Here is a 13,367-nt window from a genome sequence, read left to right as displayed (position 1 = left end):
CACACACACACACACACACACACACACACACACACACACACACACACACACACACACACACACACAGATATGTAAAACCCTCAAACTGAAATAACTTTTTTCTATGACTGAGGGCAAAAATGAACCCAGTGCCTGTTCCCAAACAGGCATAGAGCAGAAATGTGCCACATTAACAACTAWCCCACCCCATTGGATTAGCTCATATTTATTTGTTCACTTGTTTGACTTTGATCAGATTCTCTGAAAGCAGAAGTGGGAAAGCGGTTGCACAGCTCTGAGCCTAGGGGGTGGTCTCATACGTGTATCTGTGGTAGACCACAATCTCTTCCACTTAAACATGCTCATCTTTTTTCACACTTCTAACTGTGGCTGCGTCAGTCTCACATGAAATAGCATCGAGTCTGACTGAAAGCCCAACTACAGAGTTTGATGTCKATTTGAGTGCAGACACAGAGTCGTCCTCAACAAGTGATTCACGAACGAGCAGGTCTCTTTTAAACGGTCCGTTTTTATTTGCTCACAACTTAAAAATTTAAGAGTTGTGGCTGCTGGTTGTTTGGCTTTCTTTTTCTTTTCCGTTGCTGTGACTACACGTGAATGTGTACCTGTCTGTCTGTAGCGTATAGAGCTTATAAAGCCGTTATGGGTGAGATGAATGGTCTTGACAGTGCCGGAGGCTTCGTCGTAAGTGAAGGTCACAAGGCTGGAGTCATAAACCACCTCCGAGAGCTTCGCTGCTGATGTATACCTTGATATATTTAAAAACAAAAAGAAGACAGTAGAAGAAAAATAAGTGCAATATTCAAGCACAGTACAACATATTTCATTTTTAATAAAAGTAAACATCTTTTTGCCAAAGGAAAAAAAAACACAAAATCCCCCGGGTTTCTGATGAAGCTCAATATTTCACAGAAACGAGAACAGCTTGTGTCACTTTCACTGTTTAAAGTCTTAAAAATGGGACCATTTATTACAACATCCTCACTGAGCCAAAGGTGGTCGCCTGAGTCAGTTCTCCAACTTTTATCGTAAATCAGATCAGATGTGTCTGACAAAAGACGATGATGAGAAGTAATAATAAAACAATCTGGCCCTAAATGGCTTTCCTTCATTAGTCCAGTCTGTGTAATTTGGAATGACAGCTGGTTGTATGTGGTAGATTGTAATTATAGCACCCACACGGAGGCACTCGCTTTAATCTTTTTATCAGCTAATGTGCCGCGATGCATAATGTCTGCAATTTTAACTGCAATGAATCTGCCGATGTCGCCAACCGACCTGTAGAGGACGCTGCGTCCCGTTCCCAGGTACTGAGTCCTGATCAGCCGCCCGTCCAGGGTGAAGTCCTGCACGAACGACGCCTGGCTGTCCGGCGGGGTGTAAATGTTCCTGTAGTAGCCGATGGACAGCAGGGACTGCAGCGTGTGCTTCACCATGCTGGGCATCGTCACGGCGAGCAGCCGGTCCGTTTGGTCGTAATCAAAGATGTAACGCCGCTGGCTGTGCAGGAGCAACATGATGGACTGAAAGACGACAGGAAGAATCAAAGCTTGGGTTGTAGAGCAGTGCTTTGATGACTGACTGAGCTACTGTTACTTTAAAAAACTCAAGGATTGCTCTTCTGTACCCAGCTGTATTTTAGTAATGTTTGCTTGTTTATACAACAGAAAGCAGGTGAGAGGCAAATGAATAAACATTTTAATTATTTTAAAGCAGTTGTAATGTTTTGTACTAAATGCCTCTATTATATGTCCTTTTTATTCATACAGTATATGAGTTTAAACAGCAGGGAAACATCCTTACTATCTAACTGTAAAGCTAAATGATACTTTTTAAATTAGAGAAGAAACTGCCATCAGTTCCTTCATAAAACTGCAGTTTATAGCATATTTTATTCTCTCATTGTGACCTTGTCTACATCAATAATACTGTATGTCTTACATATTTCTGTTTATTTCAAGGACATTTAGTTAACTTTCTCCTGTGATTGTCATGTTTTACTCCATTACAGTACAGCCAATATTATCTGTATTTATAAATAATAATAATAATAATAATATGCAAAGGATGCCAAGCATTTACTGTAAAATCCATTTTCAGGAAACAGCTGTTTTCAGTTCACAACTCAGTCGCCAAGCATTGAGACCTGCTGGAGTTCTGGTTTGTCACAAAGAACTATTCACTTCTCTGACAGCAACAGTCAGATCTTTTCAAATGAATTCTGAAATCTGGTCAGAAAAGTACATWTACCTAACATCTTGCCTATTGTACACAGCTCCATAAACGACATCAGTTTAGTCACGAATGTCTTTACAGTTCATTCAAACGCTGCGTCTTTACAACACCGTCAGTTTTGCGTTACACAGATGTTTGCATAAAACGGTGTGCTTATTTGCAGAGGTTGCTTTAGCCAATCCTGGGAGTTCCTTCAAAGCTTGGGGGAACGTCTGTCATTCATCATGACATCATTATATATGAGTTGGAATAACTGCATAATGCAGAACTGATAGTGAAGTTAATGTTTAGAAATAATTTCAACATTACCAGCTATTCACACTTAAGTTGATTTGAACTGTTTTAGGACCATAAAAAAAACTTTTATCTTAGTCCCACTTGAGTTATCCATTAGCTCCTGCACTTGGTCAGAATTAACATTTATTTCTTCAACATGAGACAATGTATTATGGCAGCTATGCAAACATTATTTGAGTGTGGGTGGAAAAAGAATGGAACAATAGCAATTTAAAAGTATACAGTCTGCCAGAACAAAAAACACTTATTTCTGATACTGTTCATTTTTATATATTCTTTTTCATTATCAAGTATAAGGCAGTTAGACATAGTGGGCATATGGCATGTGATGTTCCAGACAGAGAATAAATAATGATTTTCTAAATTGCAACTTCAGTCCCTGGCTTGGCTTTTCATAACTAACTAAATAAATAAAGCATATAGAACTTAAAACTACCAGGTCTATTGTATGTAGTTGGTACCTGACATTTGTTACAGAACACAGACTATGAGGAAAGGGGCAGGTCTATTTCCTGGCTAAGCTAACGGCTAACCAAATGAGTGCCTGTTTGCAGGTAAACCTTAATGTTTTAGGTGCAGGATATTCAGGTTGGTAAGAGACAAACGGTATAAAAACAGAGGTAGTTTATTTAAACTGTGCTGGAGGCAGAGCTGAGTGATGGATCCTGGTGAGGAGAAGAGGCATTTTTACTTTCCACCAGCAGTAACGGTTGAGCCATTATGCTGTGTTCACACCGAACGCGATTTCAGCTTCAAAACCGCAGCCAACGCTGAAGTTTGAAGCTTGTGCACTTTGAGGTCAGACGCAGGTCAGCTCTTGAAGCGCTGCACGGCAAAAGCCTCCCCGCCCCTCCCTCCTCTGTCAGGCTCTGTTTAATGTTGGACGAGGAAGTGGCTTTGCTTTATTTACAGAGAGCAAGAGCATGTCACGTTCATCAGATAATTAATTCATAATTAATTCACTAGATAATTCAGAGTAGAGGCTCACAGCTCGCTTTCAGGACTATTTTTCCAGTCTGATGAGTCGCTGCCACACATTGGTGCGGATAKCTCTGTCAGGACACCGATTGCAGGCACTCGATTTCAGCTAAAGAGCTCCTCTCCATCTGTTTCAGGTTAGTGGACATCATTCARTAAACTGTCCCGTCRGGAAATATGTCRCTAYGTCACACARTGGAGTCTCTCTGATWGGTTGAYGCDGYGCGTCGAGCTGCAAAAGTTCAGATTTTCTAACTTCAGCGATTTGCGCCTCAGTGCGTCGAACGCTCAGATCGTTCAAATCGCGCTGCTCTAATCGCGCTTGAGGTGCCGCAGCACTTCCCGACATTGCTTGAAGCGCGTCCACCATAGACTTTGTATGTAAACCTGCTGCTCCTGATGCTGAAATCGTGTTTGGTGTGAACGCACCATTACTGCTGGTAGTGGATAAAACTGGGTGGTGGACAGAGTGCTGTGTGAAGGCACTTTCTGACTTTCTATGGCCTTGGCCACCATAGATTGGTATTTGGCTGCCACACAAGCCACCACTATCATTTCAGTTAACTATAATAAAAACTAGAAAGCATAGTTTCCTCAARTTATTGTGGTGGCCGGTTTAAATCCTGTTTATGGTGGTAGCCATCTTGATTTGGACGTGACAACCTAATTCTCAATAGCAACCTTTCTTACAACTAGATGCAACCACACCAAAATGGAAGTCTGTTTGTTGCCTATTTTTGACCCAATCATTTGAGGAAACTATACTTTCCAGCATCGAGACAAAACTTTAAATCAAATTCTCATTGGTGCGTCGTTAGCCTAGCCTAAAGAATTTCTATCTCTATCTCTGCCCTGTGAGTGATGTCAAAGCTAAAGAAGTATTGTTACCAATTTGACAGTATTTCCAAAATCACCAGAATATCCTTTAAATATTTATGTTATGAATATATGTTTATCACTTCTTAAAATGAATAAATAGCAGCCAAGTGAAAGAGAACATTTTAAAATGTGTATTTTTGTAAATAAAAATGCTTTCACTTGGGGTTTTTCCCACAACAGAGGTGGTTTTTATTGCTTTCAGTTTTGTTTTTTCTTTCTGATACCTGGAACAACCTTACAGCAGAAACTAAAGTTGCAGGTGTGTGGCATTTGATATGCGTCATCTGTGTAAGGACGTGTTAGCTCAGTTTCTCACCCTGTCTGCGTAAGTGTAGCTCCAGATCTTGCCATTGACCCAGGCTCTGGACACCACCCTGTCGTTCTCATACTCCAGCTGCTCAGACCATTCTCCTCGGTGGATGGACGACAGAAGCCCCCCGGCGGAGTACGTGACGTTCACTTCAGTGTATTTGCTGCTGGGGGACCAAACAATCGGCCGACCCAACGAGTCATACTGGATGTGGAGGGTGAACTTCCTGTGGTCATCRTAGATTTTCCCAACTCTGGTGCTTTGATCAAAATCTATAGAAAGCAGATTTCTGTTGTGTGCCTGGAGAAAAAAGAAGTGTCTTTTAGAATAAGTAGGACAAAATAAACTTTTTTAAATTTCACAGACCTCTAATCACCACAAACTGAATGAAGCAGCAGACATGCAAATATAAACAGGGTGGCGTGTTTGAGACAAGAAAAGATTTCCTTAGCTTAGAAAAATTCATTCTGACATTTAGAGTGAAAAAAAAMCCCGTCTGCATAATTAAAATAATAAAAATAATAAAGTGCTTTGAGAATAAAAGAATGAGAGGAAACTGGAGACCAGAGGATGAAAAATTAATTAGCACACATGAGATAAAAAAGTCTCTCTTTTGAAATATTCCATTTGCAGGTCTCACTTTGGTGGGTGAGTTGGAGAAATCGGGGTCGAGTAATTTGACCTATTGCCTCAGCCTCCATGACGTCATCACCACCAACAGGTTACACAACATGAACTTTAATGTTTGTGCTCTTGTATCGTTTTGTGTTTTCTCTGAACAGAGCACTTAAAAGTGACATTTCTTGGCGCTGAATTAAAAAGGTCATGTTGCACAACGTGAAACAAAGCTGAGGGAATTTATTTGTTTTGTTCACACATATTGATATCCGGCCCCTGCTGAGACGCTCCGTCTGCTTTGCTGCGTATTTGTTCCTACTTCTCCATCCAACAAAGTGACATTCGTTACCCTGAGCCTGCGTTCGTAGGTGCTGTAGTTGGTCTTGCTCTGCTCCTTCCGCTGCCTCCACTCTATCAGGCTGGGGCCGTGGTCTCCAGGCAGGCTGATGTTGCAGCGGCTGGCCGTCGGGCTGACTCCGCCCCCGACGCCTGCCGGGAGGAGGGGCTCCGTGCTCAGCAGCAGCTCCATGCCGCTCGCCAGCGACACCAGGAACGAGCCGTCCGAGCTGACTCTGTACGAGCTCTGAGCGTGATCTGGATGGGGAGCGGGTGTCAAACATTATTTTTAAAAACAAACTTTCGARCACATTTTTTGGGCAACTCGACCCTCATGGGCGGATTCCCACAAGTTCACAAAACCACACGAAGGGGTGAACAAGCAGCAACACATGAGGGGGAAAAAAGTGTGAAATAACCGACCATAGCTGTGCAAAAAACCAGCCTTGAGGCAAATCTGTGAAACGCTGCAGCAGGCTGTGTGAATGCACTGTCTGGCTCTTTGTATGTGTGTTTTGTTTAAATTAATTGCTTAAATCACTGTGCTGAGTGCTGAGCACTTAACTGCATCAGCTACCGCAGCTTTAGAAAAATGTAACCTATTCAATCTGAGCAGGAAAGAGAGAAAAGAGACAGATGGACAGATAATGAGAGATAGAGAGCCACGAAAACAGTCGAAGAGAGCGAGAGAGAGAGAGAGAGACAATGAGGGAGAGAGAGAACGAGGTGTCAGGGCCATAACAGTGGTTTTTCAGAAACTCTTCACTCATTTCTATGGAGCGTTCTGAGTAATATTTCACACTGAATTCACACGTCAACATTGCTTTTGCCTCATACTGTATCTCCACCAACCCCACGGCACAATTAATAAAAAAAAGGGGGAAAATAATCWTAAAACTATATTTTAATCATAAAACTTAACTCAGCTAATAAACGAAATAGTTAYTTCAATTCCCAGCACTGCTGTAAAAACGTCTCTCTGCCCAGATGGTTTTTGTTGCCTGAGAGGCAGGCCAAGACGTTGTGAATTTCAGCGGCAGGGGAGGGAGAAAAAAAAGCGTTTTCTGTCTCTCTCTCTTTCAGAGAACGGGTCATTTCAACTTTCCTCCTCTCCCCCTGCAGCTCAGCCTCGCGTGTGCACGTGGGATCGGGCCGCGTGGCGTCGCCYTCCCCGCGGCGCTGTCATTGTGACAACTGCTAGAAAGCAATTAAAGGCACGACATGAGAAGGAACTGCTCCCACGAGTGGCTGCTTCTTCTTCTTCTTCTCTCCCACTTCACTCTCANTCATGTTTGAGTGTAAATGCAGTTTTCAGACTTCTTCTTTTGACATATATTATATTATATTATATTATATTATATATTATACATCCATACATAAAATCACTATAGGTTCGTTCAAACAAGAAACTGGTAATTTTTTTTTATAAATAAAGATGCTGAATCATTAAACAGAGAACATTGTGGCAAAATAAAAATGAAACTATAAAAACACTTGTTTTAAGAAAAATTCTACCAAACTAATAGTTTTCGTCAAAATGGCTCACTTTTTTATTATTGATGTAAAAAATAGATTTTCTGATTTATTTTTTTAAATCTACAACGTATTGAAGATTTATTTATTAAAACGTACGACTAAGCAGAAAGATATGAATGTCTCAGAGCAAGGTAATATTTCTAAAAGTTTGTTTGAAACAGCTGAAAATTCGAATTACACTTTGTTTAGTGTTGTGTTTGTTTGCAATTCAACAAATGAGTTGGACTTGAAACACAAATCAGCTTGTTAGGAAATAGATCTGGCAACCAAAGTTGTAAAAACAGTGCACAAAAATAAACAGTATGTTCAGATGAATATGATTTATTTTATCCCATAAATACAGCTTTAATTGAAACTACAGTTTTTTTAAACTAAGTTTTTCTCTCACTCTTTGGCATWAAATCAGAATAAAACTTGTCTGTTAGGTCTCCTGAATTATTCCTAAACATTTTAGAAATTGCTTTCAAAGTCATAAAGTTAGATACAACACATGACTATGCCTTGAAACCCTTTATTGAAACCAAGATGATGACATCGTGGCTTTGGATTTTGATGAGTTAGCCAACAGGGAACACATCCTGCTTCTTTGTGTGACATCACATCACAAATACCAAATGCAAAATCTGCAAAATCTGCATAAACCGCAAAACAGAAGCTAAGGACCTTCTGAAGATGTTGGCTGAAGCTGGCCAGAGAGTTATTATCCACAGTGATATGGCTGTAGTGAAATGGGCTGAGACGTCACTTCAACAAGAAAGAAGCCATTAAGCAACATTAAAAAAAAATCCCAGTTTGGAAAATGCAAAAAGAGACAAAGACCTTCGTTTTAATGGAAGAAATCTGAACTGTAACGGCCATCCTTACATTTAGAGGGAAAATGGAGAAGCTTGCAAAGCTGAGATTGTTGTCCCAACTGTGAAACATGGGAGTGGCAGCATCATGTTGGGGGAGGGTTTTAGTGCAGGAGGGACCAGTGTATGTCACAAAATKCATGCTAATACTAGGRAAGAATATTACTGAAGCAACATCTCAAGATATCAGCCAGGAAGTTGAAGCCTGGGAGCAAATGGTTTGTTAAATGAACAATAACAAGCAGACTGCCAAATTAGTTACAAAGTGGCTTAAGGTCAATAAAGTTGTTGTGTTACATCAGTTCTGTCTGGAGAATAAAATTCCAGTAAAATATTGTGAAAAACTTGTAGAAGGAAACCCAAACGTTTGACCCGAGTCGCACAGTTTAAAGGCGACCAAATACTAAGAAAATGTGTTTAAACCTTTGACTTTAACAAAAGTAGTCCATGTTCTCAGTAAWTGGGCTTTTAACACATAATTTCAGGAATCCTAACTGACCTTAAACAGTAAAAGTTTAGTCGGATTTAATGTCAAATAGTAAGAACATTTTGGTCTTTTTATACAGTGTAAACATCTGATTTTAACTGTACATATTCTGAAAGAGACACTTTTATAACTTTTAACAAATGAAATCATTTGAATGATGGAACCCTATACATTGAACTTTTGGTTGTATTTTGAATTAAATAGAAATGATAAAAAAGAGAGATTTTACAAACCTGAAAAGAAAAAATAAATATTTCTTGACATTGTTTATGTTTGACAGCACAAGTGAATCTCTCCACAGCTGGACAGGAAGCAGCCCCTCCATCCTGTGACCTTTCCACAGACACAAATCTCCGGCCCGCAGACACCATTTTACGGACAGAGCCGCAGCGCTGTTTACCTGGCTGAAGACATAGAGCTCCCGGTCCTGCGGTGAGCTGATCTCCACCAGTCCACCAGGGCCGGGCTGAGGCTGGTTGGGGCTGACAGCTCGGATCCGAATGTTACCCAGGTCAGCAATATACAGGGTGCCGTTGGGGGCCACCGCCAGGGAGGAGGGGGCTTTGAGTCGAGCGTCACGGGCGTAGCCTCCGTCTCCTGATAAAAACAAAACCAGAGCAATTTTTTAAAAWTTTTTTCGAAAAGAAAAGCAATTTATTTCTTTTCCTCTGAAACACCAAAGACCCAAAGCACACATAGCTGTGTCATCATCAGACCCCATGGTGGTGCTGAGGCGGTTATCAGTTTGGCCCAGGACTCTGATTTTTGGGGGATCTTAAAATGGTGCATATGATGACCACCATGATAGGGACCTGAGTCCAATCAGACGTCCTGTCAGGTGACTGAACTCTTCTCTGGTAGCTCCGTACAGACAGCAGGGTGGCGTTTTATCTCYTGACAGCACGCACATTACGCGTGTGGGCGCGCGTTTCCGAGCAAATGTGAGCGCTCCGCGTCCTTTTGTGTTTGCTGCTTGTGTGTTGACGAACGTGCGCACATTTCAAAGGCCCCGTGTGAGTGTTTACGGTGAGGGGATGGCAACGGAAAGCTTCTGAAGAGAGTAATCATCTGTTAACAGCAAGACATGATTGAAAATATGCAAAGTACAATCCAAGGAATAGGGGATGGTTACAGCCCATTGGTTTGTGGCGTTGCAGAGACACTTCCCTCCGTTTTCAATAGGAAAGAGACAGATTTTTATGAGCAGAATTAAATGATAAAATCACATCCTCTGACACTTACAATGAAAGCTTGGCCTAACTGTGAAAGGAACATCTGCGTATTTGTTTCCTTCTTCCCTCTATCCCGTTTTAGGTGCCCTTCAACGACACACCAACCAGTTAAAACATTCATCATCTAAAAAGAGAGGYTTTTTCTCCTCCACCAGCTGTAATCTGAATGGGTCGAAACGTTTCTTTCTCCGCTTTGTTCTTACTGAAATTTAGCTGGAGGTTTTCTTGCAAAGAGGAAGCTTTGCTGTGAATACAGAAACATCACTCACACACACGCGAACACACGCTTTCTGTACCTAACGCACATGCAGGTAACACCTCAGTCAAACTGCATTCTCCAACGTGACAGTATAAACAGCCCTCCCCTGATCGTATATGTCGTCCTCATCTACATACACCTCATTATTCTGCCTGTTTTTGGTGGTTTTCAAAGGAAGTGGGAGCTTCCCCTCCCAGACAGTWAGATTCCAGCTGACTTTAATAATTTAAACGGGCTGAAAGTAAAGAGGGATCCATTGCAGTAGATGGACAAGAGGAAAACTCATTCTCCAGCACTGCTAAYAAATTTATTAGACAGCTCAGGCCCACAGGCAGCAAGATTTACTGACTGAATATGAAGACATACTGACTCTATCAAACCATGTTAGTTTTTAAAATTGTCCACTTTTTGGTTTCTCTAAATTTCCTCCCAAAGCAGACTGAGCATGAAYTTATCTGGCTTCATATCCAAACGTTATTATGTGTTTTTGTAAGTACTTTAATCCTATTAGACATAATCTAATATACTCTTACATTATTTAATCCTGCACTCATTTWACAATTTGTGTGTGTGTGTGTGTTTGTGATATGACCCACCAGAGAAGCAGTCACAGTTGGGGTCTATCTTACAGTCGCAGTCTGTGGGGGCTCCAGAGATGATCGATATCTCCCCGTTGGTCGACACCTGCGGGGTTTTTTGGAAAGCAGGACTAAAATCAGAAAATCAAGAGAGATAAATTGTCTATGCTTTTAATAAACAGTTTGCAGCTAGGAACGTTAATATAAAAGGAGAAAACAACAACAACAACAACAACCCAAGAGGTGACATAATACTGATAAACAAAAAATAAAAGCTTTGGATTCCTCAAAGGAATGCAAATCCCCTGCTACCTTTTATACCAGAGTTATAAATTAAGATCATCTTATGTTGAAAAATGGAGTTAGAGTAATTTTGGGATGTATCCATGATTTCATGCAATGTAGCAAGATTTTGTGCAAAATGTCACCATTTAGATTATGTGTTGAAGATGACTCTCAGCTACTACCAAAACAAACTTTACCAACATCTGTAAAATTGACAGTTGTAGCCATTTTTTGTGTTTGTTAGGATTAATTGGCTGTAGCGTCCCTTTTAAACCCAGTTGCTCCTAAAGGCAATACGTTGTAGATGTTGAATCAATAATTACTTTCAGAAAGTTTCAATAAAATCCTTCCAGTGGCTTGTGAGATATTTTGCCAAGAATAACTCAAACCCACACAATCATGAGCAATAACATTATCATTATTACCATTAACCTTTCAGCAATGAGTAATAATAAAAGACGACATAAAAAGAAAATTTGTTGCTGTATCTAAACACTAAAACATAGTTTCTTGAGTTGAAAATGTAGAGTAAAGAAATCACACTGTTAGGTTTATCTTTGGAGATAAAGATGCATTTCTTTTAGGGATGCTAGCAATTAATCAACTCACGATTAATTGTCGAATAATGGTTTATTAGATTAAAATTTCTTCCATTAGATTGAAAACATGTTTAAACCTTATTTAAGTGTAGTTTTACCTTTATCCAGCAGAGGGCGCTGCTACTCTACCACGGCCCTGTTAAACTGAGCAGGAAGCCGTCTCGATGGGGGCGGGACCGCAAACGCGTGAGTCTTATTTAATTTTCTTTGCGACACAACAATAATAATGGACTACACCAAACTCGAAGCAAAAGTACCGAAAGCTGTTCCAGACCATCGTACGGTATGACGCTAAAGACAAGAGAGCAGGACGACAGAGAACGGTAAGCTTACTGTGGCTAACGTTAGCTTCCTCATGTTGAGTTTAACTCCATGTGAAAGAACAACAAAAAAAGTTACAGTCACTACAAATATTTAACTTGAAGTTAATCTAATCTGTGTGATGTAACCTGGCCAGTAAACCAATCTAATGAACAGTAACTGACGTCAGATCATGCCAGTTACCAGTACTCATTTCTATCTCACGTCTTTCTGGGATATTTTATTATGTTTCTTATTTGTTTTTGAGTTAACCTTTATCTTAAAATATTACCCTGTGTTTAAATGATAGTTTTTCATCTTCAGGGTGGTTTAAGTGTTTTACTTTATTTCATTTTTTCCAACTAGCAATTTAACATATTCCTGTTTTGTTATATTTTATAAATATAAGTTTAATAACGTGAGAGAAATCCACATTTCTCTGTTTATTCAGTCAGTGTTTACTCACACAGCTGGCACAATGAATTGTTAAAATAATCCTGAAATTTTTTTTAATTTAGTGTGTAAAAAAATTTGCCCTTCATGTTATAGAAAGAGATGTCAAGTTTTTAAGAAAATGGCCGCTTATCAATTAATGGTTAGTCAATCGATAAGATCAATCAACTTTAGATTAATCCATTAATCGATAACTTGCATCCCTAATTCGTTTAGGAAATTCTGAAACTACAGTTTGGGATGAGAGAACAGGTGGACTGAACCTTTAAAGCTCAATTTTATAATTACTTTTCTTTAAACGATTGTTTGTTAGTTTGGCTCAGTTRTGATAAAGAGTTAGCATACCACTTTAATTCAAGGCTTTCTACATGGCATGACAGGATGCCAAAARCAACAAACATCTTTAATGCTATCATAATGTTTGCTCCTCGTCAACCTCAATAGTGAAAGACTATTTTAATATTTATATTTAAAACCACTTGGAGTTCCTTCATTTTACTGTAGGAAAAGCTGCGAACATGTAGAAACAGATGCCACTTCTCAGGAGGGGCTGTCTCAAAAGGTTCACTCTGAGGTCAGATTCTGGAGCAATCAGGGAAGTTGTGAAAAATTTTTATTTTTTTTTTGCAAAAAATCTATTTAGGACAGTACAGACTTCCGTTATCATGTTAAATCTTAAAGGTGATGACAGTCCAATTAGAAAAAAAAAACTTCATGAGAGCTAAGGTTCACAAATCTGCATTGGAGTACCATGTTTGAGAACACCTTTTAGATAGGTTTTAACCACAGTTTACATTATCTAAGCTAACCGGTTGCTCTTTTTTTAATCTCATTCACAACCTAATTGCTGTATCGATAATCTTAACTATCTCCTTTCTGGACAGCAAATACACCTTTCCAATCTTTATGTATTAAAGCATCTTTGAGTTAAGCACAAAACCTAAAAATGTCTTAACTTTTAAAGCTCAGAGTTAAAGCTTGTCAACATTTTGACCCAGGAAATTGCTTATATGTCCTCCAGGATTCTCCTGTGGAGCTCTACTAATCAGTTATCGTCCCAGCAGGAGGGCGTCGAGCAAAAACACACACACACACACACACACACACACACACACACACACACACACACACACA

The 13,367-nt window shown here is 39.9% G+C and overlaps 1 protein-coding gene across 1 annotated transcript in view; it reads right to left on the bottom strand.

Moving 5' to 3' along the window:
• The window catches only part of tenm1 (teneurin transmembrane protein 1), a gene marked incomplete at its 5' end in the record, with an annotated part of 152,539 nt that overhangs the window by 15,712 nt on the left and 123,460 nt on the right, over positions 1–13,367 (bottom strand). The window contains 6 exon segments of the mRNA XM_014022069.1: positions 606–748; positions 1,279–1,523; positions 4,706–4,999; positions 5,667–5,929; positions 8,744–9,124; positions 10,615–10,702. Of these exon segments, the coding sequence (XP_013877523.1) occupies positions 606–748; positions 1,279–1,523; positions 4,706–4,999; positions 5,667–5,929; positions 8,744–9,124; positions 10,615–10,702 (1,414 nt within the window).

This window comes from Austrofundulus limnaeus, unplaced genomic scaffold, assembly GCF_001266775.1.
Source record: "Austrofundulus limnaeus strain Quisiro unplaced genomic scaffold, Austrofundulus_limnaeus-1.0 Scaffold317, whole genome shotgun sequence".
Classification (NCBI taxonomy): domain Eukaryota; kingdom Metazoa; phylum Chordata; class Actinopteri; order Cyprinodontiformes; family Rivulidae; genus Austrofundulus; species Austrofundulus limnaeus.
Note: the sequence above shows the minus strand (reverse complement) of the source record. Positions and strands in the feature narration are given on the sequence as shown.